The 27537-nt window shown below is 46.7% G+C and overlaps 1 protein-coding gene across 3 annotated transcripts in view; it reads left to right on the top strand.

Moving 5' to 3' along the window:
- The window catches only part of mcama (melanoma cell adhesion molecule a), a 40617-nt gene extending 15662 nt beyond the window's left edge, over window positions 1-24955 (top strand). The window contains exons 1-16 of one of the 3 annotated variants that reach the window (XM_070983373.1): window positions 9668-9929; window positions 10082-10215; window positions 11234-11462; window positions 11548-11618; window positions 11703-11790; window positions 12372-12551; window positions 14073-14200; window positions 14933-15077; window positions 15361-15476; window positions 16033-16174; window positions 16597-16727; window positions 16815-16956; window positions 17677-17712; window positions 20122-20251; window positions 20911-21028; window positions 22256-24955. In XM_070983373.1, the coding sequence (XP_070839474.1) occupies window positions 9899-9929; window positions 10082-10215; window positions 11234-11462; window positions 11548-11618; window positions 11703-11790; window positions 12372-12551; window positions 14073-14200; window positions 14933-15077; window positions 15361-15476; window positions 16033-16174; window positions 16597-16727; window positions 16815-16956; window positions 17677-17712; window positions 20122-20251; window positions 20911-21028; window positions 22256-22258 (1824 nt within the window). In that variant the 5' untranslated portion in view covers window positions 9668-9898 and the 3' untranslated portion in view covers window positions 22259-24955. Of the gene's footprint in view, window positions 1-9667; window positions 9930-10081; window positions 10216-11233; window positions 11463-11547; window positions 11619-11702; window positions 11791-12371; window positions 12552-14072; window positions 14201-14932; window positions 15078-15360; window positions 15477-16032; window positions 16175-16596; window positions 16728-16814; window positions 16957-17676; window positions 18010-20121; window positions 20252-20910; window positions 21029-22255 lie in introns of those variants that run through there. The other 2 variants (XM_070983372.1, XM_070983374.1) reach the window with 2 other exon arrangements.
- The last annotated feature ends 2582 nt before the right edge of the window (window positions 24956-27537 follow it).

The following is a 27537-nucleotide window of genomic DNA, read 5'->3' as shown; positions in this document are numbered from 1 at the left end:
AGCATAAATCTGCCTTATCTAACTTGTTTGTGTGGAGCCTCTTCCTGCTGTTTCGACTAATATTCAACTTGTTCTGTTTGGAAGATGTTTGGTGAGAATACAAGCGTGGTATTGTTGAGAGCGCTCAGGGGCGTCGTGGTAAGCCCCTCTGAACAGCACTTTCCGTCTCCATCATGGTCGCATTGCGTATCACATTTTTGTAGTGTTGTATCATCCCCTCAGCGATCAGACGGAGACAAAGTTATGAAGGAGAGAGGACGAAGCTGAACAACGATCCTGAGCTCACAGGCCGACCTCCACACGTACCGTTCACCCTGCAGGTCTGCAGCAGCAAATAAAATGGTTTCATTTGGCTAATCGTTGCTTTGTTTACACACTGATTGTCCTGATTGTCTGGAAGCTGTCGTTCTCAGTGAGTACAGTTAATAAAACATGAAAAGTCTGATTAAAACTATGGAAATTAGAGCAACATTAAAGGCATAACATGCAGCATTTCCACGTTAAAATGTCTAAAAACGACTGACTCACGTTATCAGAAGCAATAATCTGATTTTACTCAAGATAATGGTGCGTTTGTTTTAGTCACCTGTCAATGCCAACAAATCCTTTTTAGCCCGTCTAGCTGCTGTAACAGATGATCCGTCAGAGAGGAAGGAAGCAACTGGTTTACAAATGTTTGCTATTGTTTGTGCTAACTCGTGATGCAGCACGATTATTCATTTCTGTCAGTACAGAAAACAAACACAACAGCTCCCATGATCCCACGCCACTTCATGACATCATCAAACGCAGTCGGACCCGGAGAGACGTTAGCATTCGTGTTTAGCGACCTAATGGATGTCAGTCCATTCTGTTAGCTCCGTGTTTGGCCTCCACCCTCTCCAGAGGGAAACGTCTGGCTCTTTAGCTGCTAAACACTGCGCTGGGATCAGCCGTGTGTCGCTGGCCGGGCGCAGACGGTGAATCTGCAGGAAATGAGGCTGATGAGAAACTGAAATAATGAGCCGGAAGAAGCTAAGAAGCTGAAGAAGAAGAGTGGGGTGATAAATCTGTGTGGGTTCATCAGTATGAATGATTCATCGTCAGCTGGTCAGCTGTTAATATCAAAGTATTGATCAGTGCAGCTCTAATGTCGTGATGAAGAGACTCTTCCATTAAACTCGTGTTGAACTACGAGGACGATTTACTCTGATTGAAGCCGAGTCAAACGTTGAGCACAGACAGTTGAATGTTTACATTATTTTATATTTCTATATGAATGTACGGATACATATACTGTAGGTGGGTTCATTGATTTGATTGACAGGTCTGTCTGTGGTCTCTGGTTGGAAGATTCAGTTTCTGTTCTGCAGCTTTTCAGCATGAATGAAAGCAATGAAAATACAGGAGTGTCAAATTTTCCAACAGTACTTGAACATAGCATGAGTTTGGAGAGGGTTAGAGGAAGTGCAAGCTTTTTTATAGATGCACAGGTGTGTGTGTGTGTGTGTGTGTGTGTGTGTGTGTGTGTGTGTGTGTGTGTGTGTGTGTGTGTGTGTGTGTGTGTGTGTGTGTGTGTGTGGGAAATCAACAGGCATTTCATTGTGTGTGGTCCTTAGATAATACTCCTCTAAGTTACCCCCCCATCCCTCCCCCCCTCCACACACACTCCTTCCCACAAATCACTTGACAAATGGGCTGCCCACAGGTGTTGCTGGGGCGCCCCCCTCCCCAGCTGCCCCCCGCCTCCACACCATGGGAATGGGGGCAGCATTACTATTGTTTACAGCTGCCTGTGTCAACGTGAACCCCACCTCTTCCATCCGCCCGGCCCAGCAGGACTCAGTGCCACCCGATGGCTGGGAATCCAGTCATAACCGCAGCCCCGGCTCAAGGTCTTGGCACGCCGCGGCCGAGCGAATCAAACAAGTGGAGGATATTGTCTGCCGTCCCCTGAGAACCGGAGCCTCCCAGTCTAGAGATCAAGATAAAGGAGGCGTTGGAGCTCTCGTATCAAACAATGCCGCTGGTTATGAGTCCTGAGCACAGATATATCATTGTGTCTGACATTGGGTCTGACCGGCTGCAGGCATGTGACTGCCGTCAGAGGAGAAAGTGTTTACTGCGTCCTGCAGGCGAGCTCTGTGTTTGGAAGTGAAATACAGGCCAAGTTTGTTGTGGAAATACACAAGTTTTAGATGTGTGAGACGTGTCAACACGGCTGCTGTGGAGGTGAGCGTGTTTTGAACCTTTGGCTGTGTTTACATGCACACAGCATGTACATGCTGTCCCTGCGAGATGAGGACGGGCCTGTCTGTCTGTGGGGTTTCCAGCTTCCTCTTTAACTTCGCGCAGCAGCATAGAGCAAAAGATGAAGGCTCCTCACAGCAGAAGTTTCAACCTGCCTCAACTTTTGCTGCATCTGAGTGCAAACTGACCTGGCGCTGCGCCGCGCTGGCAAATCTAATGCGAGCGCCGGTTTTGTGAAGCGATTGCTGCCATGACGACTTTCCAGACTTAAAGCCCTCATGCGCTGTGTTTGCTCCTCATCCTCGCCCTCCTCCACCCGCTGCAGCCGTGTGGGCTGCACTCCCCTGAAGTCATTCACCTCCACCCAGCCATAAACATCTACAGAGCCCACCAAACGAATGATTTACTGATGAGGCAGACAAAACACTGACATCACAAACGATAATCTCCTCTTCAAATCTCTGTTTTTTTTGGTTTCATGTGGATGTGCCGCCCTGCTGCAGTCCAGCAGCTGGAGAGAGGCTGAGCTGCGTTTCACTGATTTCAGCTGATAAGATTCCAGCGCAGGAACGCATTCGCTGACCCGCACATGCACATGCACATGCACATGCACACACATATACACCGGCCTATCACAGCTTTTCATCTCTTCTCAGAGCAGCTGCGTGCACGTGCCCAAACAGTGCTTCAGAAATGAAAAAGAAACGAGACAGCGGAGTAAAAGATCTTTTTCAACAAGTCTTTGGCATCAATGGCACCATAACGCACATCACAAACTGTTCGTTTTCGTCTGGATGGATCTCAGTTAGATTCCTGCTTTCTTTCTTGGCCTCCCTGCACGGGATGTTAGAAAGCACCTTTGGAGAGTTAGCCGGTTTACTCAGCTTTATGGATCAAAGCTAGGTGATGCAGAGTGTCTGCTGCAGCGTCGCAGTCGGCAGCGTAAATGTCCTTGACTTGATTCTGGAGGGATGAACGTCATCCTTCCACCTGAATACTTGTCTCGTCCGGCTGGACCTGGTCCAGGTTTCTGTCACAGCCTTCTCCTCTGAAAGCCGGCGCAGCGGGATGATTGTCGTAGAAACGTGGATGTGGAGACGACAGTTTGTGAGCTGATTGGAGCTCATTTTCACACCTGGCAGGTGTGTTTCTAATAGTATATAGGTTTGAATGTGAGGCTGGAATTCAGATTAATATTCAGTATCGTCCAAGCAACACTGTTGTTGAATCATTTAGTGTGTGTGTGTGTCTGTGTGTGTGCGTGTGTGTGTGTGTGTGTGTGTGTCTGTGTGTGTGTGTGTGTGTGTGTGTGTGTGTCTGTGTGTGTGCGTGTGTGTGTGTGTGTGTCGGGGGGTTGCAGGACCGGCCTGGGCACAGGGAGTAGCCTCTCCTCATTAACACAGCAGTGCACCTGTGATCACTCTGATATTCTCTTTGAGAGCATTAAGGTTCTCAGCAGGGGTTGAGGGGAGGTTGTGGCGGGGTGGGGCGGGGGTCGCCATTTTGATCCCGGTGAATTAGGTGTGGCGTGCCCGCCCGACAGCTCGCCTCATGTCTGCCGGATGGGATAAAAGGAGAGGGAGCGCACAAACAGGCCTTTGTTGTGGGACGTGCAGCTCGAATGCTAATACAGACAGACCCAAACACACAAAACAACGTAAAGAAGTTCAAACAAACGTGAACACACACATGCACAGTGTGTGTGTGTGTGCGCGTGTGTGTGTGATCAAGGCGTAGCTCACAATCATCATTAAAGCTGATTGTTTAAGATTTTTATGTAAAAACCGGCCTACTCATCAAGCACACAGTGAGGCTGCAGCAGATGATCACGTTCAGTTTGCAGAAATGATGATGATGATGCTGTCGGAGGTGAAGAGCAGAGGAGTTCATTGTCCGTCCCTTCATTCTCTAGGCTTTTCTTGCTGTGTACGGCAGCTTCTTCAGAGATGATGAGAGCTGTAATAATGTAAAGATTCGAGTCGGTCAGTGTGAAGCACGTTCGTCCAGCGGAGTGAGGACTGGACCGACCGGCTGAACTTTCAGATCCCAGAAGGACGAAATGACACAACCACAGCAATATGTAAGCAACAGAGGCTGAGGACGGACATCAGAACTGTGACTGTGAGAGGACTGAGGACCAAACGTGAGAGCAAAGATGAAACGACTGTCCTGCATTGAGGCGTCTTGCAGTTCACACTCTGTCGCTTTCAGGGCTTTAAACCTCCACCCTCAGCGAGCGGCCGTGGAGCGAATGTAAACCATGAGCCTTTATTAGCAAAGTTCATGCTTCCCAGCATCCTTTGGGTCATGATTAGCTGCCCTCGGTCAGGTCGCTGTGTTGAATGCAGTGGATCAAACGGCTGCAGCAGCTCTCCTCGAGCTCTGTACGTTAGATTCTTCTGCAGTGACCAAACCCTGCGAGCGCAGAGCACCATGCTGGTCTGGTGGTCTCTATAAGCTGTCGACTGGCCAATAAAAGCAAACGTGCCAAAAAGTCGAGCTGAATGCGTCTGATGCTGTTATAGCGGTGAGTTTTTTTCTCGGAGAGCTGGCAGAGCTCGGAGCGGCCCTTTCTGCCGGACGGCTGAGGGAAGGCTGATTTAGTTGGCAGCCAGTTTGCAGCTTTGAAGGATATGCAGCAGCGCGATGAAGGCCACGGGCGCTGGATAAGAAGGCCTTTGTTGGAGTGCAGCAGCAGGTCGGCGCGCTGTCGTCACAGGTTTGATTGGAAAAAGGTCTCCTATTTAGAGTGTTAGAATAACAGCTCATACCTGGCCCCTCTCACCTGAATGCCTCGTCTTTCACACGTTTTAATATGAGACCAAAGGAACGCCGTCGCTTCAGATTCAATCTCCAAATGTCGTTTTGTCAGTCTCGGATCACTCCACATGTTGCGTGATTGATCAGTGGGCATGCCTCCAGAGCTTCATACTGCGTGTTTGGTTGTTCTCATGTCTGCGTCTCCTGATTGGCCAGGACGTCCATAACTGTGGTTTGTATTTGGTCCAATCCATTAAGGGCGAGGAAATCCAATCATGCATCCTTGAATTGATATTTATGTTTGAAATGGAAACCAAACAGAATTATTCTCAGTGTTTCTGCAGCGCTGTGGTCGGGGGGGGGCGGCGGGGGGGGTTCTGGATTGTTCCCAGTTCCAACATTAGCTTTGTTAGCTGTGTTATTGCATTCAGGCACTGGATAATGGTTAAGGTGCTTGCAGTTGCATCGGGTCTGTTTGTGGACTAGATAATAAATTTAACTTTCATGTTTTTAGCTCTGGGGTCGACTGCTAAATGAGTTTTTAGGAAAACTCGTTACCGCAGGCTAACTCTCCAAATTTGTTTCTGCTCTGCTGATAGCTAAAGGAGCCCCCCCCCTTGATGTAGACACAGTGTTTAGCCTGTTGACCTTTAATTAGCCATCCTGTGGCTGCAGAGCAACCTGCATGCCAGAGCCCAGCAGCTCTGGAGGGGGTCTATTGATGGGGAGTGGATGCAGAGGAACAAGCCACGCTCACTGCTGAACATCAGATACAAGCATAAATAAAACATTCATGTTGCTCCTTTAATGAAGTCTCACCCATCGGGTGCGATGATTAAAAATTAATGCAGCTGCTGAAGAAGTTGCTAACCAGCGGGAATGATTAGCAATTCTTTAAAAGCCAGCGTTGTGAGAGGATGGAAGATGCAGTGAAAGCCATAAAACAAGTGGAGGAACATTCCCAGACTGACGACGTGTTCGGGTCTGCAGGCGGATTGTTGAGCCTTAAGATGGCAGGACGGTCCCACAATGAGCCTCATCCCAGAAACACAGATTCCAGTTTGTTGACATAATTAATGCAAAGTTCATTTAAGCACAGAGAACAAAAAGCAGGAGAATCTTTAAAGGTGTCCAAAACGTGATGTTTTTTAGAGACGCCATGAAAAATCCTTCACCAGCAGCTCTTGTTTTTCTCAGTCAGTTTTATTAATTTAACCCCAAATCACACATTTTTGACTGAAGAGTAGTTATTTCTGTTAGCTGGATCGACCCTTCGCTGCAACGAAAGCTCTGATTGGTCAGTTGTTTCTGCAGCAGAAACAGGCGTCAGTGAACTTGACCTCAGACTTACTGAGGACTCATCTGGATCGAGGTCCGTCTGTATTTGCACTCTGAGACTAAAACTGTGGAAAGTTTGCACTTATATTGGCAGAGAGAGGCGATCTGTGCACGCAGAAAGCAGCACCTGATCTGCATGAACACTTCAGTCGCATCACCTACCTTTGTGCACGTTGGATTGGGAATGACAAAGCAGGTGGAGGTGCATGGAGTGATGAAGTTTGCTCTGTGTGAATGAAAAGTCAGTATCATCTCAACATTTCCAGCAGTTTCAACCTGAGCGAGTCCACCTCCACAGCGAGGCCGGGCTGGAGCTGTGATGTGCTCTGCTGCATGAAAGGGGGGATCATGGGCGCATAAAGAGGTGCCTTTGAGGAGATTTGCAGCACTTCCTTATCTCTCTGTGAAAGACTAAAGCCTGGACCCTTCGCTGCCGCTGACCGTCGCCCAGGGAACAGGCTGTGGGGAGATTTGTGCCAGATGCTGCGTCTGAAAGCGCAGAGGCATCAGCAGGACAAGGAGCTCTCATCTCCACTGTAGAGCTGTGTGTTTCCACTGTGTGTGTGCGTGTGTGTAAGGCCCTTTGATGTCGGGCGGTGCGCAGTGTCCCCCAGGTGTTCGACACCACACCGGGGCTGCGTACTGAGAAACCCTCCTCCCTGTCATCCACACTTACATGGTAGCTTTTTACGCCCTGCGCTCTCTGAGGGACCTCAGCGTCCAGCTGAACTGTCATTCAGGGAGTCTGCAGGTCCTGAATCAGGCTCGACGCTGATCCGCTCTCACATTTCCTCAACAGTAGCTTCAGAAATAGCTTCCCCAAAAAGTGTCTGAGGGATGAAATGTGTGACATTACACTTGCAGAATATTTGTTAGTTCCAGAGGGTCTTTGAAGCTGAACAGACCTCATGTTTTAACAGGCAGACACCATGTTTCCTCTGGTTACAGCAGTCTTTCTACTATTTTACACTAATCTCCCCAAAAATCAGCCTGGCGTCTTTTAGAGTTAATAGATCATTTATTATGTTCTTAGCCGCCTTGGTCTCATTTCATGGCTCAGCAGGCATGCGAGGGATTAGCGTGAGTGAAGGAGGCCGGTTTGTTGTGTCAGAGGTGATTTGGACTCTTATCAGTGGTGGAGCTGCAGATCTACTGGAGGCCTAAGCTGACAGCCTTAATCGAATGGGAAAGCCAATAATGGTTAGTTAGCGTCTGAGGCTATTGTCTGTGTGTTAGGCGCATAATGAGCGACTGTGTGCAGAGGCCGTCCTGGAAGTCCGCCCCTCATTATGTCTCTTATTGTCTCATTTGTGTTGTGAGAGTATTGTGAGAGTCTGTCTCTATTTGCCTTGAATGGAGGGACAGAAAATTCATTTGTCGTCTCTCTTTGTGCTCTTAATTCTGTCTGTGTCCCTCTAACAGGCTCCGAGTCCTCTATAAATGTTTTACAGGAGCTAAAAACGAGACGTAATGGCTCAGATCATTAGCAGATTAATTTAAAGACTTAGCAGTAATCACTGTAAACAAATGAGATCATCGTGGCGCCGCGAAGGAAGCGAACATGAACAACATGAAGGCCTGTCTGTGCTCCCGTGTGGAGCCGCCGGTGCTCATGGGAAATGAAGTCCTGATTTTGAGGTGTGCTTCAGTGCACTTAAAGTGTGTAAAAACATACTATTTCCACATCACGTGTACTCAAGTGTGACTCAAGGACAACTCGAGTACACTTTACCTGAAGGGGTATTTTAGAATTGAAGTCTAATGTTTTGCGGGGGGGGGCGTACTGCGACCTGCGACTTATACAATGACATGATAATGGCTGGTGATCTTAGTGCAGACGCTGACCTGCTGTGTGAACTGTACTGGTGTTTGTTGTTGAACTGGGAAAGTCTCACTGGCTGGCGTTCATCTCTCTGACCTGCTGCTCCTGGTTTCCAGTCACAGGCCTGATCCTGTCAACACATCCAAATATTGTGGAGTGGCGTGTTTTTTCTGAATGAATTAGCTCTGTATCAACCAGACACAGACAGCAGACAGCCGCAAGTGTATGCACACACACACACACACACACACACACACACACACACACACACACACACACAGGGTGCATAGATGTGTGTTTGTGTGTGCGCTTTAGTCGCTGCAGCATAAAGTCACAACAGGAACAGATAAGACGGTCCCAGGTTGGCTTTGGAAGCCAAATCCCCAGCAACCCCCCAGTGCTAATCGGATTAGCTGAAAAGTTAGCAGCACAGCCCCGAAGAGACACAACACTCGTTCGCTGACTCCTGCGACGTGTTTCGCTCTCCGGCCTCCGTAAGCTGCTTCTGGTCTGGAGGTCGTCTCATGTCGGCTCCATCGCAGTAAACAGCAGCTCCGGTGTGCGATGAACTGGTTTTAACCTGGAAAAGCATCTCTGGTCGGCTGATGGGTGTGTGTGTGCGAGGGGGGGGCTCTGGTCCACCCAGGTGGGGGAACAATGGCGCGCCCGTTGTCTTGAAAGAAATGGTTGGCTGCGCACGGAGCGAGGCGGAGGAGGGAGGGATGGAGAGAAAAACTGAGTTGTGAAAATGATTGGTGCTGAGGTGGGGAGGGGACGGGTGGCGATGGGGGGGCTGCCGGCTGAATGGGGGCAGCAGGGTGGCAACTGGACCCTTAAAGCTCTTTTCATGCTTGGTCTGTTTCAACCAACGCTGAAAACACAGACGAGGACACTGAGGTCCAGCCTCATTGTTCCTCTTTTTTCCTGAAAAGCATCAACAAATACTGAGAAGCTTTTTATGGTTTCCACCATGTTTTACACTCACGCGCTGAGCTTAAAGAGAACGCCACCTGTTTACGTTGCACGCCTGTAGCTCTCAGGATCAACAGTGAAATTAAAAGAAGTATTTATGTTGTATTTCCATTTCCTGCCGGTCTGCTGCACTTTACGACCCAGATCACTGAAAACGATAACGAGTGCCTCGTTACTCAGGTGTCGATAGTCCTGAATCTGAGCACGCTGGCCTCCTTCAAGCAGCGCTGCTGTGCACAGATCAGCGATGGATGAGGCAGGAGTCTCGCATTGTTCTGCACGGTCAAACGGTGACAATGAAAAGCACCCCAAAGTATCCACTGACGGAGTAAATCCACCCAACATCGCACAGTGACACCTGGTAGTGAGGGTGGGGGTGGGGGGGTATCCTTTACCATCTTGCATAACAACTCAAACCAGATTAAAGAGAGAAAATAGACTTTTTGTGCCATCTTGTTTGTCTTTGTCACTGTGTGAGCTGCAGCAGCAGCCAAGTCCAACATGGCTGAAAAAGGACTTGGCTCTGTGAATCAACAGCCCAGTGTCAGACTGGCTAGCCTTCCCATGCCTGCATTCCCCCGATGATGCCTAGGGAACTGATTTTCTGGCCAAAATGTGGTTTTGTGGTTGCAGTCAGCCAGGCAGAAGGGAGATGAAAATTATGCCATGTGGACAAGAAGCCTTTTCTTCTTTGTTCTCTGAACATGACAGACTGGCTCCAGCTTGGCCTGGGAAGACAGCGAGCCGTCAGCCAAAGACAATGCCGTTCAGAACGAGATGAAGGTCGAGGGGGTGGAATTAGATGTAGGTGAGGAGGCGCAGGCTCGCAGTGAAATGAGGATTTTATGTTGAGTTTGATACTGTTTTATGTCTCTGAACGCTTCGGGAACAATGTGTGGCCACAGCACAGGACCTGCACAAGGCGCGGAGATGATTTATGTGCTTGTGTGTGTTTTTCAGCGTGGGCCAAAGTGGAGCTGACTATGCATGAGAGCGTCGAGGTCTACCTGGACGACTCGGCTCAGATCCCCTGCCAGTACAGCTTCACCGATGCCAGCAGCGAGCCCAGCTTCGTCATGATCCAGTGGTTTGTGGTGAGTACCGCTGGACCCGCTGCGAAAGCTGACTCTGCCTGTCTGGAACGACCCAGTGGAGAGCGAGTGGAGCAGGGCTGCTTGAATCGAGGCCAGGGAGCCCCGAGCTCAGTTTCTAGTTTTTATTTATCCATCCAGAAAAATCAGGTTAAATAAATACGTATCAAAATGAAAGGATTAAAAATCTGCAGGATAAAAATAAGAGACACCTTCGATTGAACGTGGCTGATCAGCTGATCATGATGCATGATAACCACTGTGCTCCTGCTGCTTATTCACAGTTAAATGTTAGAAAGCGTGCAGTTAAAACTAGTGTTACAGGATCTCACATGTCAGATGGACAGAACACTAACCGTATTTTCAGTGCTTCAGCATCTTTTATGTATATTCCTGATTCCTCTCACATGAACAGTGCCAGAGTCTCCAGCAGAGGATTACAGTGCTGCTGACTCATGTGAAATAAAGACACGTTTATGAAAAATAATGTTGAGCTTCAGGGAAAACAAGCAGAGGCATTACGTCATGCAGATCCCTGAAGGAAATTCATCCTCTGCATTTGACCCATCCTAAAGATGAGGAGCAGCAGGCAGCTGCTGTGCAGCGCCGGGCCACCAGCAAGGGAGCTGACGGGAATTAAGGAAGGAATTAACATGCGTGCATTTGATGGCGGGGGAAGCTGGAGCGTCTGGAGAATTTAGACCCACTGAGCCACCGTGCTGCTAAAGGCCACATATTAATGAGCTCGTTCCAACTGTCACTAATAACGACTGTGATGGCTCAGCAGAGGGAGTAAAAACAAAGAGTAGTGAGGAAACAGGTGAGCAGGCACACCTGGAAAAGAAGTAGAAGGCAGAAATCCAAAAACAGGATGAGAAGAAAACAGGAAGCAACACCACACCAGCATCTGTCTGACTCCGCTCAGTTAGTTAGCGATCAGCTGGACCCGTTTTAATCAAACACAACTGGCAAATAGTCGACTGAAGGTTGAGCTGCGTCCTGACTGTGTCCCCCCCTGCAGAGGGCCGTTGGTAGCGGTTCGCGGATGCGGATCTTCTACAGTGATGGCACTGAGCAGATGGTGGACAACAACACAGACTACAGCGGCCGCATCCAGGTGACTTCAGACCAGCAGGGGACTCAGCTCATCATCCAGGACGTCCAGCTCTCCGATGAGAGGGAGTTCTTCTGCCAGGTGAACGGACTGGCTGCCGGCAACGCCGAGGGCAAGACCCACCTCAGAGTGTTCGGTAAGGAAGCCGCTGAAGCAGGAGGATTCAAGGTCTTCAGAAGGCCTCCACTTATTTATTATAAGTGATTATTTTCCTCCTTCAGCTCCTCCAGAGGCTCCGGTGATCGAGGGCGTCCTCACTGGAATATCTGTGACCAGCGACGGGCCGTCTAAGGTGGGTCCACTCGATCTGTTTGTCTTTTACTGCTGCAATGACGAGCTTTGAGATGATTAAGGTTTGTCAATGTGAATCATCCAGGTTGCATCATGTGAGGCTCGGAACGGCTTCCCGAAACCCAACATCACCTGGTACAAGAACAACACACCACTGATGCCGGCGCTCGGACGTAAGTGCGACCTCCGCGTCCGTCTGCCGTGTAACACAGAGAGTTTCTGTTAGCTTAAATCCAACATTTCATCTCATATATTAGCACATTGATAGTTGAAGAGCCGATTAGCGAACAGTGAAACCAAAGCATCTCTGACACAGGAGCTCTGGGGACATCACGTTGCTCATGTTCCCCAGAGGATGAACTGTAATTATCCTCAAACGCTTTGCTTTATAACCAAATATCTGCAAACCATCAGCCTCGACTGATGTTAGCATGCTAACACGCTAGCCTAAATTGGCAACCAGGGAATGCATTGCCTGGTAAAGACTAGCGTGTTAGCATGTTAGCATGCTATCGTCGCATCCTGTGGGGCTCTTCGAGAACAGCCCTGAACATGGTCGTCTCTTCTTACTTTCAGTCATTTCATTTATTTGACTTTCGTCCAAAGTGACGTCCAAACCGCTGAGGGACCACACAGGTAGACTCCACCTGAGCGTTTGTCTCTCATTCTGTATCTGGAGCGTTTGTCACAGCTCTGATCTGGTATTGGCTGTGGTCCAGCGTTGCATATCTGTGCTGTCTCGTTCACCCTCCAGACGTGAACGTGTTGACCCTGGTGACCCGGGAGTCCAGCGGCTTCTACTCGGTCCAGAGCACGCTGGAGTACAGGGTGGCGAAGGAGGACAAGGACGCCCATTTCTCCTGTGAGGTCAGCTTCTTTGTCCCGGCGGCCATCAGGACGGTGGAGTCGAGCAGCATCAACATCACCGTTCACTGTGAGTTTTCATCTTCGTCCTGTAGAGCGAGTCACCTGCTGACGGCAGCTGATGTTTGCATCGTGTCGGCTGTTGACAGTAATTGTCCCAGAACGGAGATAAAATCGTTGCAGCTAAGCTCTTCCATCTCTGGCACCTCGACTTGTCGGGTTCAGCGTTTCCTCTGCCGTGAAGCCAAGCGGACCGCAGAACGTTCCAGCTGCCGCTCAGGGCTTCACTTTCATTTCTTTACACCGAGGTGAAGGTTTAAGACCAGCAGAAGTCTCCTCGGCTCAACGCCAGCACTTCTTCTGCCATTCTGACTTTTTTAAGAAACACTTTTCACCAGTCGAAGTAAAAAAACAGCTCAGATCAAGTCTGAAGGGAAACACTGAGGCAGATGGATATATTTCTCTCTCTTATATGAGATGTGTGTTAATACATGAGGGCTGCATTTAAACGTACCTCTAATTTGTTTATTTCCACATTATTCCTATAATGAACTAAGTGAAACATAAAGCGTTTCTTTCACTGGTATTAACATATTCTAAATACCTGTCTCAAATCTGTAACGGTATTATGATATTTAGAAATAATCTGTTGTTCTATTGATCTTTTTAATCTTTTGTTGTCTTGTTTATCTTGATCTCAGTGTTTTCTCTGATTATAACAGAAATGTAGACATCATTGATATGTGTTGAATCAGAGCCTCCTCTTTTTACTGCATTTTATTTGACATATTTTTGGATATCTGAGGATATTTCGTGCTGTAACAGATGCTAAAGAAAGCGTCTGTGGAGGTGACTGATGATGCGTTCATGGCGGTGTAAAACACAGCGTCAGGGTGAGGCTGAAGGTTCAGATCATTTAGTCGACAGCGCAAAGTATTTTTATATTTAATGCAAACTGGAGGCCAGTGTTTTGTATCTGTGGAGGAAAATGTTCATAAAACGTTGCTCCCCTTCTCATTTAAAGGGCCTTTCCACCAGTTTTCCTCATGAAGTTCAGTTTAGGTGTCATGAGGCGCTGCTAAAAGATTTATAGACTTCTTTAACGGTGGAGGAAACTTTGCAAACTTTGAAAAAGTGACGCGATGACGTGAACTTTGCAGCATTTTCAGAGTTTAAAAGTCAGAATATTTCAGCTGCAGATGTTCTGGAATACTCCTTTAAACCTTGTTACTGTCAATAACGGCGTGTTATTTCAGATTTACTCTTCATTTCATGAGATTTATTGTTGGTCCACAGTTTTGTGTGTTTCTGTGTAGACAGAGCCAAACACAGCCGGCGCTGTCAGCGTTATGGAAATGACCTCGTAAAGTGACTTTAGCTGAATAAGCCTGTTTAATTTGATCCTCTGTGTGTGTGTGTGTGTGTGTGTGCGTGTGTGTGTGTGTGTGTGTGTGTGTGTGTGTGTGTGTGTGTGTGTGTGTGTGTGTGTGTGTGTGTGTGTGTGTGTGTGTGTGTGTGTGTGTGTGTGTGTGTGTGTGTGTGTGTGTGTGTGTGTGTGTGTGTGTGCGTGCGTGTGTGTGTGTGCGTGCAGACCCCACCACCATGGTGGAGCTGTGGAAGGAGTCGCCCCAGGGCTTGGTCAAAGAGGGGGACACTGTGGAGCTGCGTTGCCAGGGTGACGGCAGCCCCCCGCCGCCCTTCATTTTCAATAGAGAACAAGTAAGAATGGACGGCATTTTCTCACCCGAAAAGCCCCCGAGAGAGAAAGGGTGACACAGGGGAGACATGGAGGGAATGTTTTTGATATGCAGAGCTCACAGGGCCCCATGTAGACATGAGTGTGCGACGTCTGTGAAGCCTCTGTCAGCTCTGACCCTGCAGGTCCAGGCTGGGCTCTGAGACCGGGGGCCACAGTGACGGGACGCATTCCCATCACACACCCCTTCACTGTGTGTGTGTGTGGACAAAAAACTCAGCTGACTGCCTTTAGGCTTCTCCTGACGAGGCTGTTTGGTTAGTGGTTGTTGTGACAAACAGTAAAAGAAATCCAGGTCATATTTTAAAACTTTAAGCCATCGTCCTCCATCATGGAGAGCTTGAGATGTGAAGCTCATTACACACAGAAAACACTGTTACTGGACGACCGAGCAGCTGAGAAAGAGTCAAACTGATGCACCAGTCAACATGAGCTTTACTTTAAAGAAGTGAGCTTTGAGATGAAACACTGAGGGTGTGTTTAAATGCTGTCTGCACCTCACTGCTTCCTCTGGACTCCACTGTAAACTGTAAAGAAACATGATGGCTGAAACTATGAAAAGAAGGTCCAGACTGTCAAAACAGATGGAAACCTCTGACAACAAGCCTCAGACGCACAGTGCACACCTGAGCTTCTGTTGCACCTTTCACGTGATCACAGCGTGGATTTGGATGACGGATGAGTCTTTGTTGCAGGAGCTGGACGTGGACCTGGAGAGCCGCGGCGATGTGCTGATGCTGTCACCGGTGTCTCGGAAAGACAGCGGCCTCTACCAGTGTCGCCCTCTGGAGTCGGACGGCTACACGGAGGTCAAAGGAGAAGTGCAGCTCACTGTTCACTGTGAGGAGCCGTCACACACAGAAAACATGCGTACAAACACAACAACATGCTGCTTTTTGAGCTTTAGAGCTGGTGGAAGGTGCATTTTCTCACTTTGCAGAGGCTAGCTGTTTCTTTATGCTAAGCTATGCTAACCAGACGTGGCTCCAGCTCTGTTCTTGATGCACACTCACAATATTAATGTTGCTCATTGCGTCTCAATCTCAGAAAGAAAGCGAATAAAATCACTGTTCCTCTGAAGTGATGCATCCGACCTGGTGATCATGTTTCCTGCTGTGCTCAGACTTGGATCCGGCTGTGGTGGTGCCTAAAGACTCAGAGGTCATGCTTAAAGGAGAAGACCTGACTGCGACCTGCAACGCTCTGTCCTCCCTGAAAACCTCCACTGTCTGGTTCAAGGTGCGTAGACGACGCGCAGATTAGACGAGATTAGATTCACATCAGCAGGAAGGAAAAGGATATGGGAAAGAAAATGTTTAGACTCACTGAAATCAGTCTGTTATAACATTCATGCTGTCAGCACAGACTGACTTTAATCAGCCACACATTTCAGAACAGGGCCTTGGCATTTAATTGGTCGCTTTTCAGTATAGAGGAGAAGACAAATATCATCGTCATCATCATCATCAGTCTGAAACCAGAGTCTGCAGCCATGCTAGCAGCTCTGTGAGGCTGCGCTGACAGCTAAATGCTAACTTTAGCACGCTTGCAAGGACAGTGCTAACATGCTAATGTTTAGCAGTTGTAATATTTACCATGTTCACCAGGTTAGTTTAGCATGTTAGCATGCTAACATTTGATGGGAATCATTAGTTTTTTGAACAATCAATCAAAGTATTGGACAAATTTTACAGGAGTTGAAACAGTTGTAATAATTGTGTGTGTGTGTGTGTGTGTGTGTGTGTGTACGTGTGCGTGTGTGTGTGTGTGCGTGTGCGTGTGCGTGCGTGCGCAGGATGGGCGTCAGGTGGGTAAGGGAAACACACTGCACCTGAAGGATGCCACCTATGAAACGTCAGGAGAGTACACATGTGAGGTGACCGTCCCCTCCCTGCCCGCCCTGCACACCAGCGGCTCCGTTCACATCATCGTCCAAGGTCAGTCGTCCCCTCAGCGGCTTGGTCTGAGGTTCGGACTCTTCAGTGATTCTGTGTCCATCCATCTGATCGGCCTCAGAGCTCTGATTTCAATCACCTGCTTCTGTTAATATGAACTGAAGTTTGGATTTCAATGTGCTGAAACATCAGACTTGCAGCTTTTTGACCGGGAAAGCCGCTGGAGGGCTTTAAATGTGAAACGTCTGTGCAGGAAGTGTTGCGTTCAATTGATGGCAGCTTAACATAGAAGAAGTGACCGAAGTTAATCATGGATGAAGGTTTTTACGCAGTATTTCTGTGTAAAAGAAGAACTCAGAGCAGCAGAGTCTGACCAGATGTGAAACAGTGTACTGAATTTATGTGTGTGCATGTGTGTGTGTGTGTGTGTGTGTGTGTGTGTGTGTGCGCGCGTGTGTCTGTAGGTGGTCCACAGCTGGAGGGAGTGGAGCAAGAGGTGCAGCTGGAGGAGGCAGCGGGAAAGATGGTGAACCTGAGCTGTGAGGCTCAGGGTCATCCGCTGCCCAGCATCACCTGGAGCGTCATCGGCAGCCAGGTGAGCCGTGCGACTCTGGTTTGGTAACAGTTAAAAAAACTGACTGATGAAGACGGTCCCTCATCATCGAGCTGTTTGCCTCCACAGAACTGGCACGAGGTGGTGAACAAGGCCGATGATAACATGACCCGCAGCGTGGTGTCCGTCAAAGTCACCTCGGACATCAGCGCTCTGTGCAACGCCTCCAACGACATGGGCACCGAGGTCAAGGTCTTCAGCATCAAAGCCAGTAAGAGTCTCACTGTTTCCTGTGTGAGTGGAGCCAGACCAGGGTCCACTCAGCGTTCAGCCGGGGGACAGGGAGGGCGTTACAGACAGCGAGCAGGAATAAAAAGGAGACCAGGAAGAAAATAAATACAAAATCAATTATATGTATGTTCATTAAACAAAAGGAGTATAAAAAAATGATAATGCTAATGGAAAAAAGTTTTTAGAAGAAGGTGAAAACATTTTTTTTTTTTTGCCAGTTTTGAGGCTTCTTCTTTAAGATTAGTGGAAAGAAAATGTCCAAATACACATTTAGGTGTTTATTTTAGGTCAGATTTCTGTGCTGGACATGTGTGCAGATGGATGCATGTTTAATCTTTAAAGCAGGATTTGCATATTTAAACATAACATTTCAGAAAACAAATTAAAAAAAATAATTGCTTTGATTTAGTGAGTTTGATGGTGACAGAGCGGTGGACTGTAGCGTCTTCAGCAGCCTGGACGCCTACACCTAAATGACCATCGCTCTAATGCAGCCGTTCCCGCCTTTTTAGCCCTCTCTGCCTTGTGACCTTTGACCCTGATCACACTCTGCAGTGCAGCCATTAACCAAAGCGTGATTGCTCCTTCAGCTTCCCTCCACCCACAGAACACGTGTGTGATAGCTAAAGCAGACGCAGCCACATTAAATCTGAGAAGTGTGTGTGAATGTCGCTCTGAGTGTCGCTCTGCTTGTTCGCAGTTCCCAGCATCACGTCAGCTGCTCCCTTCTCTCCCGGTAAGACTGCCGTCCTTCACTTTCTTCTTCTACACTCTGTTCTGTCTGAGTTCAGTGTGACAGTGAAGGCTTGGAGGACTGCATGCATTATTCATGGCCTTCACACCGGGACTCTGCACCAGGACTGTCTTTGGTTTGCCGGCAGATCTTTGGACGGCCTGCGGGCATTTTAAATATTCTGTTTGATCCAGAGAGAAAAATCGTAACACCAGCAAATTCAAGCGCGCCAGCAGTGATAACAGAAAAAGACTCTGCGCAGCTAAAAACACTGTTTGTGCATCAGGATTTTTAAACAAATAAATCAGAGAACAGCGTCTCACGTTTACTGACTTTTCCAGACAGGCTCGTGTTTTATGGTGGATTTTTACATCAGTATGAGGAGAGGCGTTATTATCTGAGCCGTCACTTCACGCCAGTAAAACCTTCACTGGCCTGTGGGGAAAAACAGGCAAATAAAGGGCATTTCAGAGAGCAGCGTGTCCATTAAAACAACTCAAATTAACTCTGTCAGAGGTGTCTGGAGGAGAGCGCGCTCGTCTGAGTTTGCTGAGGTCATTACAGGCCGATTTCAACGCTTTCCTCAGAGCAGAAGCTTCCTACGCACGCTTGACAGGAAGTGGAAGATCTGCTGTCAGAATGAGCCCCATCGCTGTTTAATGACGCCGTAAAACGAGCGACGCCGTCTGAGTCTGTCTGTGGATTCAGCATATTCACACGCTGATCTGGAAAAATAAAACCCAGAAAACAGCATCACCCACACGAGGTTTAGGAGACGCTGTGGGAGCAGCAGCATCGACCTGAAATCCAACAGTCAGGTAACAGACGGCCAATCAGAGTCCGGCGTGCTGTCATCTCGAGTCCAGACAAGAAGACTGAACTGATCCCACTTGTTACAGCAGCGTGATTGAAACAGAGAGGCAGAAAAGAGCATAAATACGCAGTAAAAACACACAAAGTAAAATCAGCCGTGCACATGAGCACACTATGAATAATGGAACAGTGTCTCTGCACACTGGAAATATTGAATTATGCACAAGATCAGTTGCACAGATGTGATAAATATTCGCGTATGAAGTCTGGAGATCACAGCGTTTTGTCCAAATATCGTGTTTGGATAATTAAATTGTAATTTAGTTAAGTGAATCCTTAGAAGAGACACGAGGTTTGGTCACATTCGAGCCTTTTTCACACGAGACAGTTTAGGGAAAAGTTCTGAATAATGAAGCGAATGAAGGCTGAGTTCCATTTAGCTGCTTCAGTTTCAGGCTGTTGTTGATGCTGTATGAGTGGATGCACACACGTGTCGCTCCCTCTCTGTTGTGCCAGTATTACAGTAATTATTCAGAATAGCGCTGATAACGAGCTCAGTTATGAGCCACAGCTCCGAGGAGGGAACGTTTAAACGAGCTAAATCTCGGGGTAGAAATCGCGGAGCTCTTGTCAGATCTGATTTCTTCTGTTCTCCGTCTTTTCATCCTGTCGTGACTCCTAATTAGAAAGATCAAAATCAAACGTAAAAGAAGTCCCAGCTGAGCTGAAGCTGATTTATTCTATCAGAGCGTCCACAGGCTCTCGAAAGCTCGTCACTAATTAACTTCACCGATTTTCTGCTTTTAGAGGAGAAACTTTGCTTTGTGTGACAGAAATCAGAATCAGACTCTTTGTTCCATCTTTATCTGCTGCTTTTAACAAGCTGCTTCACGTCAGGGGCTGGACAGTGAGATGGAGGTTCAGGAGCCTCCATTAGAGCTGCATCATCATCATCATCATCATCATCATCATCATCACTGACACACAGGCTGCCAGTAAAAACACTGAGCCGATAAAACAAACGGACTCTCTGACTGTTTGATACGATGCATTTGAATATAATAAAGTTGGAAGATTTGAGCCACAACAGCACATCAGACGTTTCCATATGAATATTTCCAAATCTTTTCATGAATTAGATTTAAAAAGATGAATTAGAAATATGTGGAAGAGGCTTCTGCAGATAAGAACGTGAAACGGCTTGAAACGCTGAACTGAGACGTTTGGTTTTTCTTGTGTTTCTTGCTGTTTAAACTGGACTCTGACTCAAACTGAACCTGCACACTGTCATGTTTTTTAAAGGAGAGGAAAGAGAAAAGCTTCCTCTTCTTCTGAATGAAGTCGGTTATTAAAGTCACCGATGCTGCACAAAATAAATGACATTTCTCTGCCGTCCTGCATCTTTAATGAGACTAAAACATAAGAGACGTGATTTCACGCTCAGCTAATTATTTCTTATGCACAAAGACTTAAAAAAGCCACTTAAGGGAAGAAAACAGTTGAAATAAAGCAGTTTGGAGCGTCTTTATCCTTTCTTTAAAGGCTTCTCCACTCACTTCTGACGCTAACGTGTGATTGGTCGCTCTCTGTGTTGTGTAGCGGAGGGCAGCGGCGTGATCATCGTGGTGATCATACTGTGTCTGCTGCTGCTGGCCGTCCTCGGCAGCGTCCTCTACTTCCTGCATAAGAAGGGGAAGATCCCGTGTGGACGCTCAGGGAAGCAGGAGATGTGAGTACTGTCCGTCCTGAACCTGATGGTGAGGACGACGGGGTCCACAGACCACGAGACAGAGTCTGCAGACACTCAACAAATACCACGAGAACACCAAATGTGTGTTAATCCGCAGCTGAAAATAGTCCCCAGCACCCTGTTGTCTCCTGAGTGGTGTTTGCTGAAGCCACTCAGCTGATTCATGATGTTATTGATCTTTTTCAAAAATAAAAGCATGCATTTGTATTTCCGTTTGTAAAGATTTGAATGGGGAAGGAAAATATTGAGAGACAGACTCAAACATGGTAGATTTTGGTCTTTTCATGGTATTTGTTGGACATAATTGTAGAATATTAAAGCCTTATCTTTAATGAAGTTCTTAGCTGAATCCCAGACTTTAAAATAATGAAGTAATGTTTGAACATATTGCTTTTTCTCACAGTGTGTTGATGCAGAAACTAATCAAAGAAAAGCTTAAATCTGGGCTTAATTAAAGCAGCAGTGTGTGCAGGATTTAGTGGCATCTAGTGGTGAGGTTGCACATTGCAGCCCCCCCCCCCAGCAGAGCGTGAACCTATGATTATTACCAATGATTGTTATATTACGTCTGCCATCTTCTGTCAGTAGATCCCATAAATCTTAATTTCACACGAGTCAGCTCTCGTTTCCGTCCGCAGCACCAAAGAGAAGACCACCAAAGATGACATCGTCGTGGAGATGAAGACCAACACGACCAACGAGGGCGCCGTCCTCCTGAAGGCCGTCAACGGAGACAAAAATGGCCCAAATGAGCAGGTGAGTGAAGTGAATGACTGTGGAGAGAAAAGGACCTTCGGTGTTGGTTCGAGCTCACAGCAGAGATGCTTCAGCAGCTTCCTGTCAGTTATCAGCAGCTCTGAATAAACCTCCACCCGCTGCTAACAGGAAATGAAATGTGACGATACGAGGACATCTGGAAGACAAACAGGAGCTCAGACGTCTTTCTGACTCCTCATGTTTTCCACCTTAATGCAGTTTGCTGGCTGTGAAATATGGCTGAACGGCTGCTATCAGAGGCTAGCTATCAGACGCTAACAGTAACAGCTAGCAGGATTCATGTGAAAATGTTTTTCAGTGACTTTTTGCACTGAACTGAAGTCAGTTTGTGCAGAAATCTGATGAGATTTTAGTGTCTTTCAGCTGAGTCTGAAGGCTCTTTTTAGGAGGAGTTGTGATGTCTTCTCTTCTTCCACCACTGGGGGCGCCAAAGTGGAGAATTTTAAATTGCCCACATTGAGCCTCAAGTGAATGAATAGTTTTGTAAATATTTTTGTACATTTGTTCACCTGAAGCTGCCAGTTAGCTCAGCACGCCAGCCTTTAGTACGGCTCATTTTTGTATTTTTGGTCATCGTCTGATGTGGGAACTCGGCTGTCAGCTGTCAATAAAACACAAGAAGACAGATGATCAGATAAGTCATAAACAGTCGAACAGTTTAGCGAGATTATCTAAAACAATGGTTAAGTCAAAGGTAAGACTTGTCACTGTGACTCGGTCGCTTCTTGTAACGTTAGCGAGGTTGTTTCCAGTATTTAGATGTGATTCTGCGTGAAATAGTGCTGCTGCTCTTGTGTTAAATCCAGCAAACAAACAGATCGGGATGGATGTTTCTGCAGAATCCTGAAGAAACTGAACCGATAAAGCTGCAGGAGGTGTTTGAGAAGCCTTTTTGTGCTATTCGTTGAAGTTTACGTCCTGACAGCAGAAATCTGCAATCTGTGTAATAAACCCCTCCAATCATCTCAGTCGGCCACGAGAAAATCAGTCTGCAAAGGAGGTTTGTTGACACCCGCTGAGCGTCGTTCAGCTCGTGTTTCCTCCTCTTTTTTTTCTGAATCCCAGAAATGAACTCAGTGGCCGCAGTGTTTGTATTTCTTATAGAATGAAGCCAAAACTACAAACTACAGTGACGAGCTGTGTTTTCTGAGTGTGTAGACGTGAAGCTGGTGTTCACGCTGACGTCCTCCTTCTCTCTCCCCGCAGTAAAACGCCGCCGACGGTCCAGATGCGGCGTGCAGCAGGAGGCGTGGAGCCGGCAGGCAGTGTGTAGGCTGATCTGAGGCCTGCAGAGTAACACCACCTCACAGTTCAGACATTCCCCATCACGCTTTGTTCTCGGCAGTATTCAGCGTTCTCTCACACACACACACACACACACACACACACACACACACACACACACACACACACACACACGCACACACACACACGCACACACGCTCATGTTCAGATGTGTATTTTCTTTCGAGTGAATGTTTGCTTCTTCACTTCATCTGCTGGTTTTGTACTTTTTCCTCAAACCGTGTTGTTCAGTGTGTTTTTTTATGAAAGTGTATATATTATATATATTTTGTTATTAAAGATATTTTGGCACGCAGATGTTCATTTGACGGTAGCGTCTGGGTCACGTGCATGTTGATCCGTGTTCATGGGTCCCGCTGAGCTTCAGGACAGGATATGATGTCAGTCGGTTGCCTCTGATCGGCGGAGGCGATGGTTCGGTGATGATCTGTGTCAGTCACACACACTGGCAGCCTTCCTCTGCAAACTGCTGTCCGGCTCTTGTACTCTTTGTAAATACGTGTAGTGTACAGACCTGCTAGTGGAGGCCTTGGACTGTTACTGACGGGGAAAAGGTCAGAGTTTAGCGATCTGCTGTGCCTGTTTTGAGAATGCATCATACACTGAATTTGTTTAGTTTCTTGGGTTTGCTCTGTGTGTTTTCTTTGTTTCACTGAGAGCTAGTTTGGCCTGAACAGATGCTCCAGCGTTGGTGCATGTTTAGCGTGTTTGCTACAGGTCACACATACGGGACTGCTGAGCGAAGCAGGCTGGAGGCTTTTGGACTGATTTTTCACCTTCCAGGCAGCCGTACGTTTGCGCTGCTCTTCAGTTCATGTTTGAAACTTTTAGCTTTCTGTTCAAAGTTTCCAGGGTTTAGTCTGCTCTGCGTGGAGCAACTTTTCAGCTCCAGCAAGTTTCACATTAATTCTTTTTTAAATTGGTGAAACGAGTATAAAGCAGTGACCCTGGAAGGTTGGACCACATTAAACATCTTATTTCAGCACTCCAGTCCTGACAGAGCAAAGCATCGGAGACTCCACGATGAAAAACCCAGAGAGCTGTTTACCAGCACTCGCTTGACGGTGTTCCCAGAATCCTGACGCAGCCGTATTTCCTAAAATTGACAAAAATGGAATAATAAAATTGACAAATCATCTGTTTTGTATGAAAAAATAGACAGAAAACAATGAAGGAAATAGAATCCAAAATATTTCCTAATCCAAACGAGTAGCTGGCATGTCGGATCTGAACCAAAATCTTAGTTTCATTCATTTTCAGTCTTTATTTGGATCCCGTTAGTCTCCACAAAGCTTCCTTTCCCTAAAACAATTTAAAATCACGTTGATCAATAATACAATGATGCAACATGGTGGAAACCATGGAAGAAATCCTCAAAAACCACAACACTGACAAACTAAAGCAGATTACACTCATCAGAAAGTGTCTCCCTGCAGTTCTTTGTAGAGCTTACTGCTCCGGACACGAGCTGCCGACACTCCAGACGATTCCCAACTCCTCCGATCGTCGTCTGTCACAGCCCGGCTCTCATGTCGAGTCCACACGTACATGAATATTTTCTAAAAAGCGTTTGTCCTCCTTCGTTTGTTCGCCAAGGGCATGTCAAACCAGCAGGGGGCGATATAACCCTGAAAACATGAGGGCCAATCAGAAGGCAAAGAAAAGCAATTACCTGCAACTGGACGCCAGTTTAGCTCCGACCACCATGAAAAATTCAGTTTTCCCTCAGTCAACACTGCGAACAGAGACTCTGAGCTCCCTTTTCAGTGACTCTGAAACTGTGTTTGTGTGGACAAAAGTTTTGAAAAATACTTGTACGTGCAGACGAGGCATGAGACCGCGACAAAAAGTAAATTTATTTTCAAAGAAATAATCTTGAAAGAAAAGATTAACAGTGTTTTAAAAGAGTCTTTGAAGTTTCTTGAAACACCTTCAGAGCGAAAGCAAGTGCTTTTAAATGAGCTTCTGGGTTTTATTTTTTTCAGGAAAGTGAATATCTGGATGTAAACTGGAGCGAGCAGCTGGTCCGTGTGTCAGGTTTGTGGTGGATGGGTGGAAACATGCAGCAGCGCTGGTTTGCTCTTTAGGGGCCTTGTTGTGAATATGATGTTCTGATCGCTCACTGTGTAGGTTCTTGTGAAAACAGACTTTTTGTTGCTCCTTATTGCCCAGATGACTTGCAGCATTAACGAAGTCGTGCTATGTTCTCTGATTTCTTCTTTTCCACTGAGTCGAGGTGTTAAAGTTCAGGTGCGGGACGTCCTCAGGCAACAGAAGTCCTCGTGTGCGATGGGACGCTGTCACTATGGGTCAGAAAAATTGCACAAAGCCATAACACCAAGCGTTTCTGATACGATGCGTAAATCTGCACCTCGTCTCTTCAGTTCAGTGCGAATTTAAACACGAGTTTCTGTTTATTGTTCTGGACTTTTCACCAGGTTGAAAACAAGCTTGAAACTGAACTTTAATGATGTTCTTTTTTCTAAATGTGTGTAAATTAAGGACTGTACATGTGATTCTTTGATGCTTGCGTTTTTGTTTTGTTTTTTTTTTTATATATTTTTTGCAAGAAAACAACGCCAAATAAAAAGTTTCATTCAAAGAGAAAAGGTGTTTTGGTGCTGTTGTTTTTGCAGAGGTTGGAGGGAGCGCTCAGTGGTGGAATGTGATCGCTGCTGGGCTTTAGGGCTCAGCGTGAACCAGAGCAGCAGAGTTCAGTGTGCTTTGTGTCAGCGCTGCACAGTCCCACAGTGAGGAGACAGGAAGGAGCGGAGCCTCCAAACCGCTGTCAGCACGGCCTGGAAACCACTCCAACAGTAGCTCAGATTTCTCGCTGGAGTCTGGAAGGACGAAGGACAGAAAACAGCTCACATCTGCAGTGAATTGAAGCACCTCACAGCCGCCGTGCTCGCTGCAAAACCAATCAGCTTCCCCCTCGTTATTTACTGTGAAGCGTACGACTGCAGGCGACGACAACATGTTTATCCCTGAGATAAAGGAGAGCAGTTTGACAAAATCCTCTGCAGCTGAGGTGGTGACAGCGTGTTTCTTCTTTCTTTGCATTTGCTCAAATGCTTTGCTGCCTGTCACAAACTTTTACTTTTAACTACATTTGGCTTCAACTTATCAAAGGGCATTTTCTCTTATGATCAGATGATGATGATGAACAGCTGATCTGTGGATTATCAAGAGTAACTGAGGCAGTTCCTGGAAAGAGAAGAAATCCAGAAATCTCAAGATTACTTTAAAGGGAAATTTCACCACATTTTATGTTGATGTCTAATCAGTACTGGTGGTAAATGTAGTCAACTGAAGCAAAAAATTCCTCAGTTTGTGCTATATTGACTGAAAAAGCTCAGTCAGCTCAGTCAAAACACTCGTCCATCCTCTGCACTCACATTTTGGGAAGCCATTTTCTCTGTTGGAAACATGACAGTTTGCATTACAAGCAACTTGTGCGTCCCTATCTGCCCAGAGGCAAGCTGAAATAGACTGTAGTTCTTCCTTGACGTCAACTATGTCAATGTACACGTCATATGATGGTGCTGGACGAACAGATTTGGCAGCAGAACTCTTTCACTTTTTCACACACTGAGGAATTTATTTCTTTAACTGACAAAACTTACCAACACTGATAACCAACCAGCCACTACTGACTTTTACTGAAGGTGATGACACATACAAAAGCCATGGTCGTGTGTGTGCTGTGTTAATGCTTGCTCACCTCAAGAGACGATAATTACATCCATTCCAGCTCTTGCTGAGAAACTATTATTAAAAGTTGTGAGACTTTCAGCCTCTGTGGGCTTGATAGTTTGATGTAATACCCGTCGGCGCCGGCAGGTGGCAGCAGGAACTCGTGCAGCGGACCGGAACTCCGCTTCGCGCTCTTGTTGACTTTCTTGTCGCTGAGTCACTGCAGCAGCTTCCTACTGTCGTCACGTCTGCGCGTTTAACCCTTTTATCAGGTCAGTGTCATATTTAAGGACGGAAACGACACAAGAATCGCATATAAAAAGATTTAAAAGCATTTGTGAGGCCATTTAAGTGAGTTCAGAGGAGTGTTTTATTCATTGTTGTGCTTCTGAACTGTAGCGTGACTGGAGCGTCTCGTTAGCATAGCGGCTAACAGTTGTTTGGTTTGTGTACCTGCTATTGACTTATTTAGACTGAAAACTGGAGAGCTTCTGTAACTAGAACACTGAATTCATTTTAATATGTATGGTCATGCTGCACTGTGACACTTGTTTCTACCTGTCAAAAAACCTGAAAGTGCAGTTACAAGCAGGGATTTTAAAATTTGGCTAACCTGGAACCTGCAACACTAATACTAAAATGTGTAGATAGCTTGAGACTTGCGGGCAAACCGTTGACTAAATGAAAAGTATTGTTTTTATTCTGACAGGATCAACAGCTTATGGTCATTATGAACAAACCACACAGATCAGATGTTAAAGAAAATACTGTTTAATTAAAAATCTTAATGGCTTAGGCATGAAAACATGGCAACAAAACGAATGCTGAGGATATTAAAAAGACAATAAATAAAATCATATTTACACAAGCAACAACAAAGCAATGACAACTTTTTTTAATAGGCAAGTTCTTGTTGAGAAGGCTAGTAATGACGCCACAGTGGGTCTGAACCAACACGCCAGCTGAGCGGGAAACAGCGGAGCCTCTGGCAGTGATTCGACATGACGGTCAGCCTCGAGCGGATCCGCGCGGTCAAGAGTTAATCCCAGTTAGAGCGTTCAAACACCGAGAGCGAGCGAGCACGAAGCCGACGGCTGACGACACGAGGCGAAAGGGCGACGCGACGCTTTAAAACACGTTTGGTTCAGGGTCATTAAAGCTGCAAGATTTCAATGGAACCACCGCAGATTCACCCACCTCAGTCCTGTCAGCAGGGACGGGATCAATCTGACGTTTTTCCTCATCATTGACATCAGTGTACAGTATGAGTCCTTACTGCTTTAATCACATTGTTCACTACGTCTGTTTTCCATTTTCAAGAGGATGGAGACAGATTCCACAGACATGTGGACATGGTTCAAACATGTGTTTAAAAGAAAAATCTCTCAAATTAAAACCTTTGTTATCAAAGCCAGTATCAGTAAGGGGTGGGCGTTACCTCAGTACGTCATGATTTATGAATACAGATCAATTTGCCAAACAGGAAG

This window comes from Chaetodon trifascialis, chromosome 16 (assembly GCF_039877785.1).
Source record: "Chaetodon trifascialis isolate fChaTrf1 chromosome 16, fChaTrf1.hap1, whole genome shotgun sequence".
Lineage (NCBI taxonomy): Eukaryota > Metazoa > Chordata > Actinopteri > Chaetodontiformes > Chaetodontidae > Chaetodon > Chaetodon trifascialis.
The sequence above is the reverse complement of the archived record's forward strand: the minus strand, read 5'-3'. Positions and strand labels throughout refer to the sequence as shown.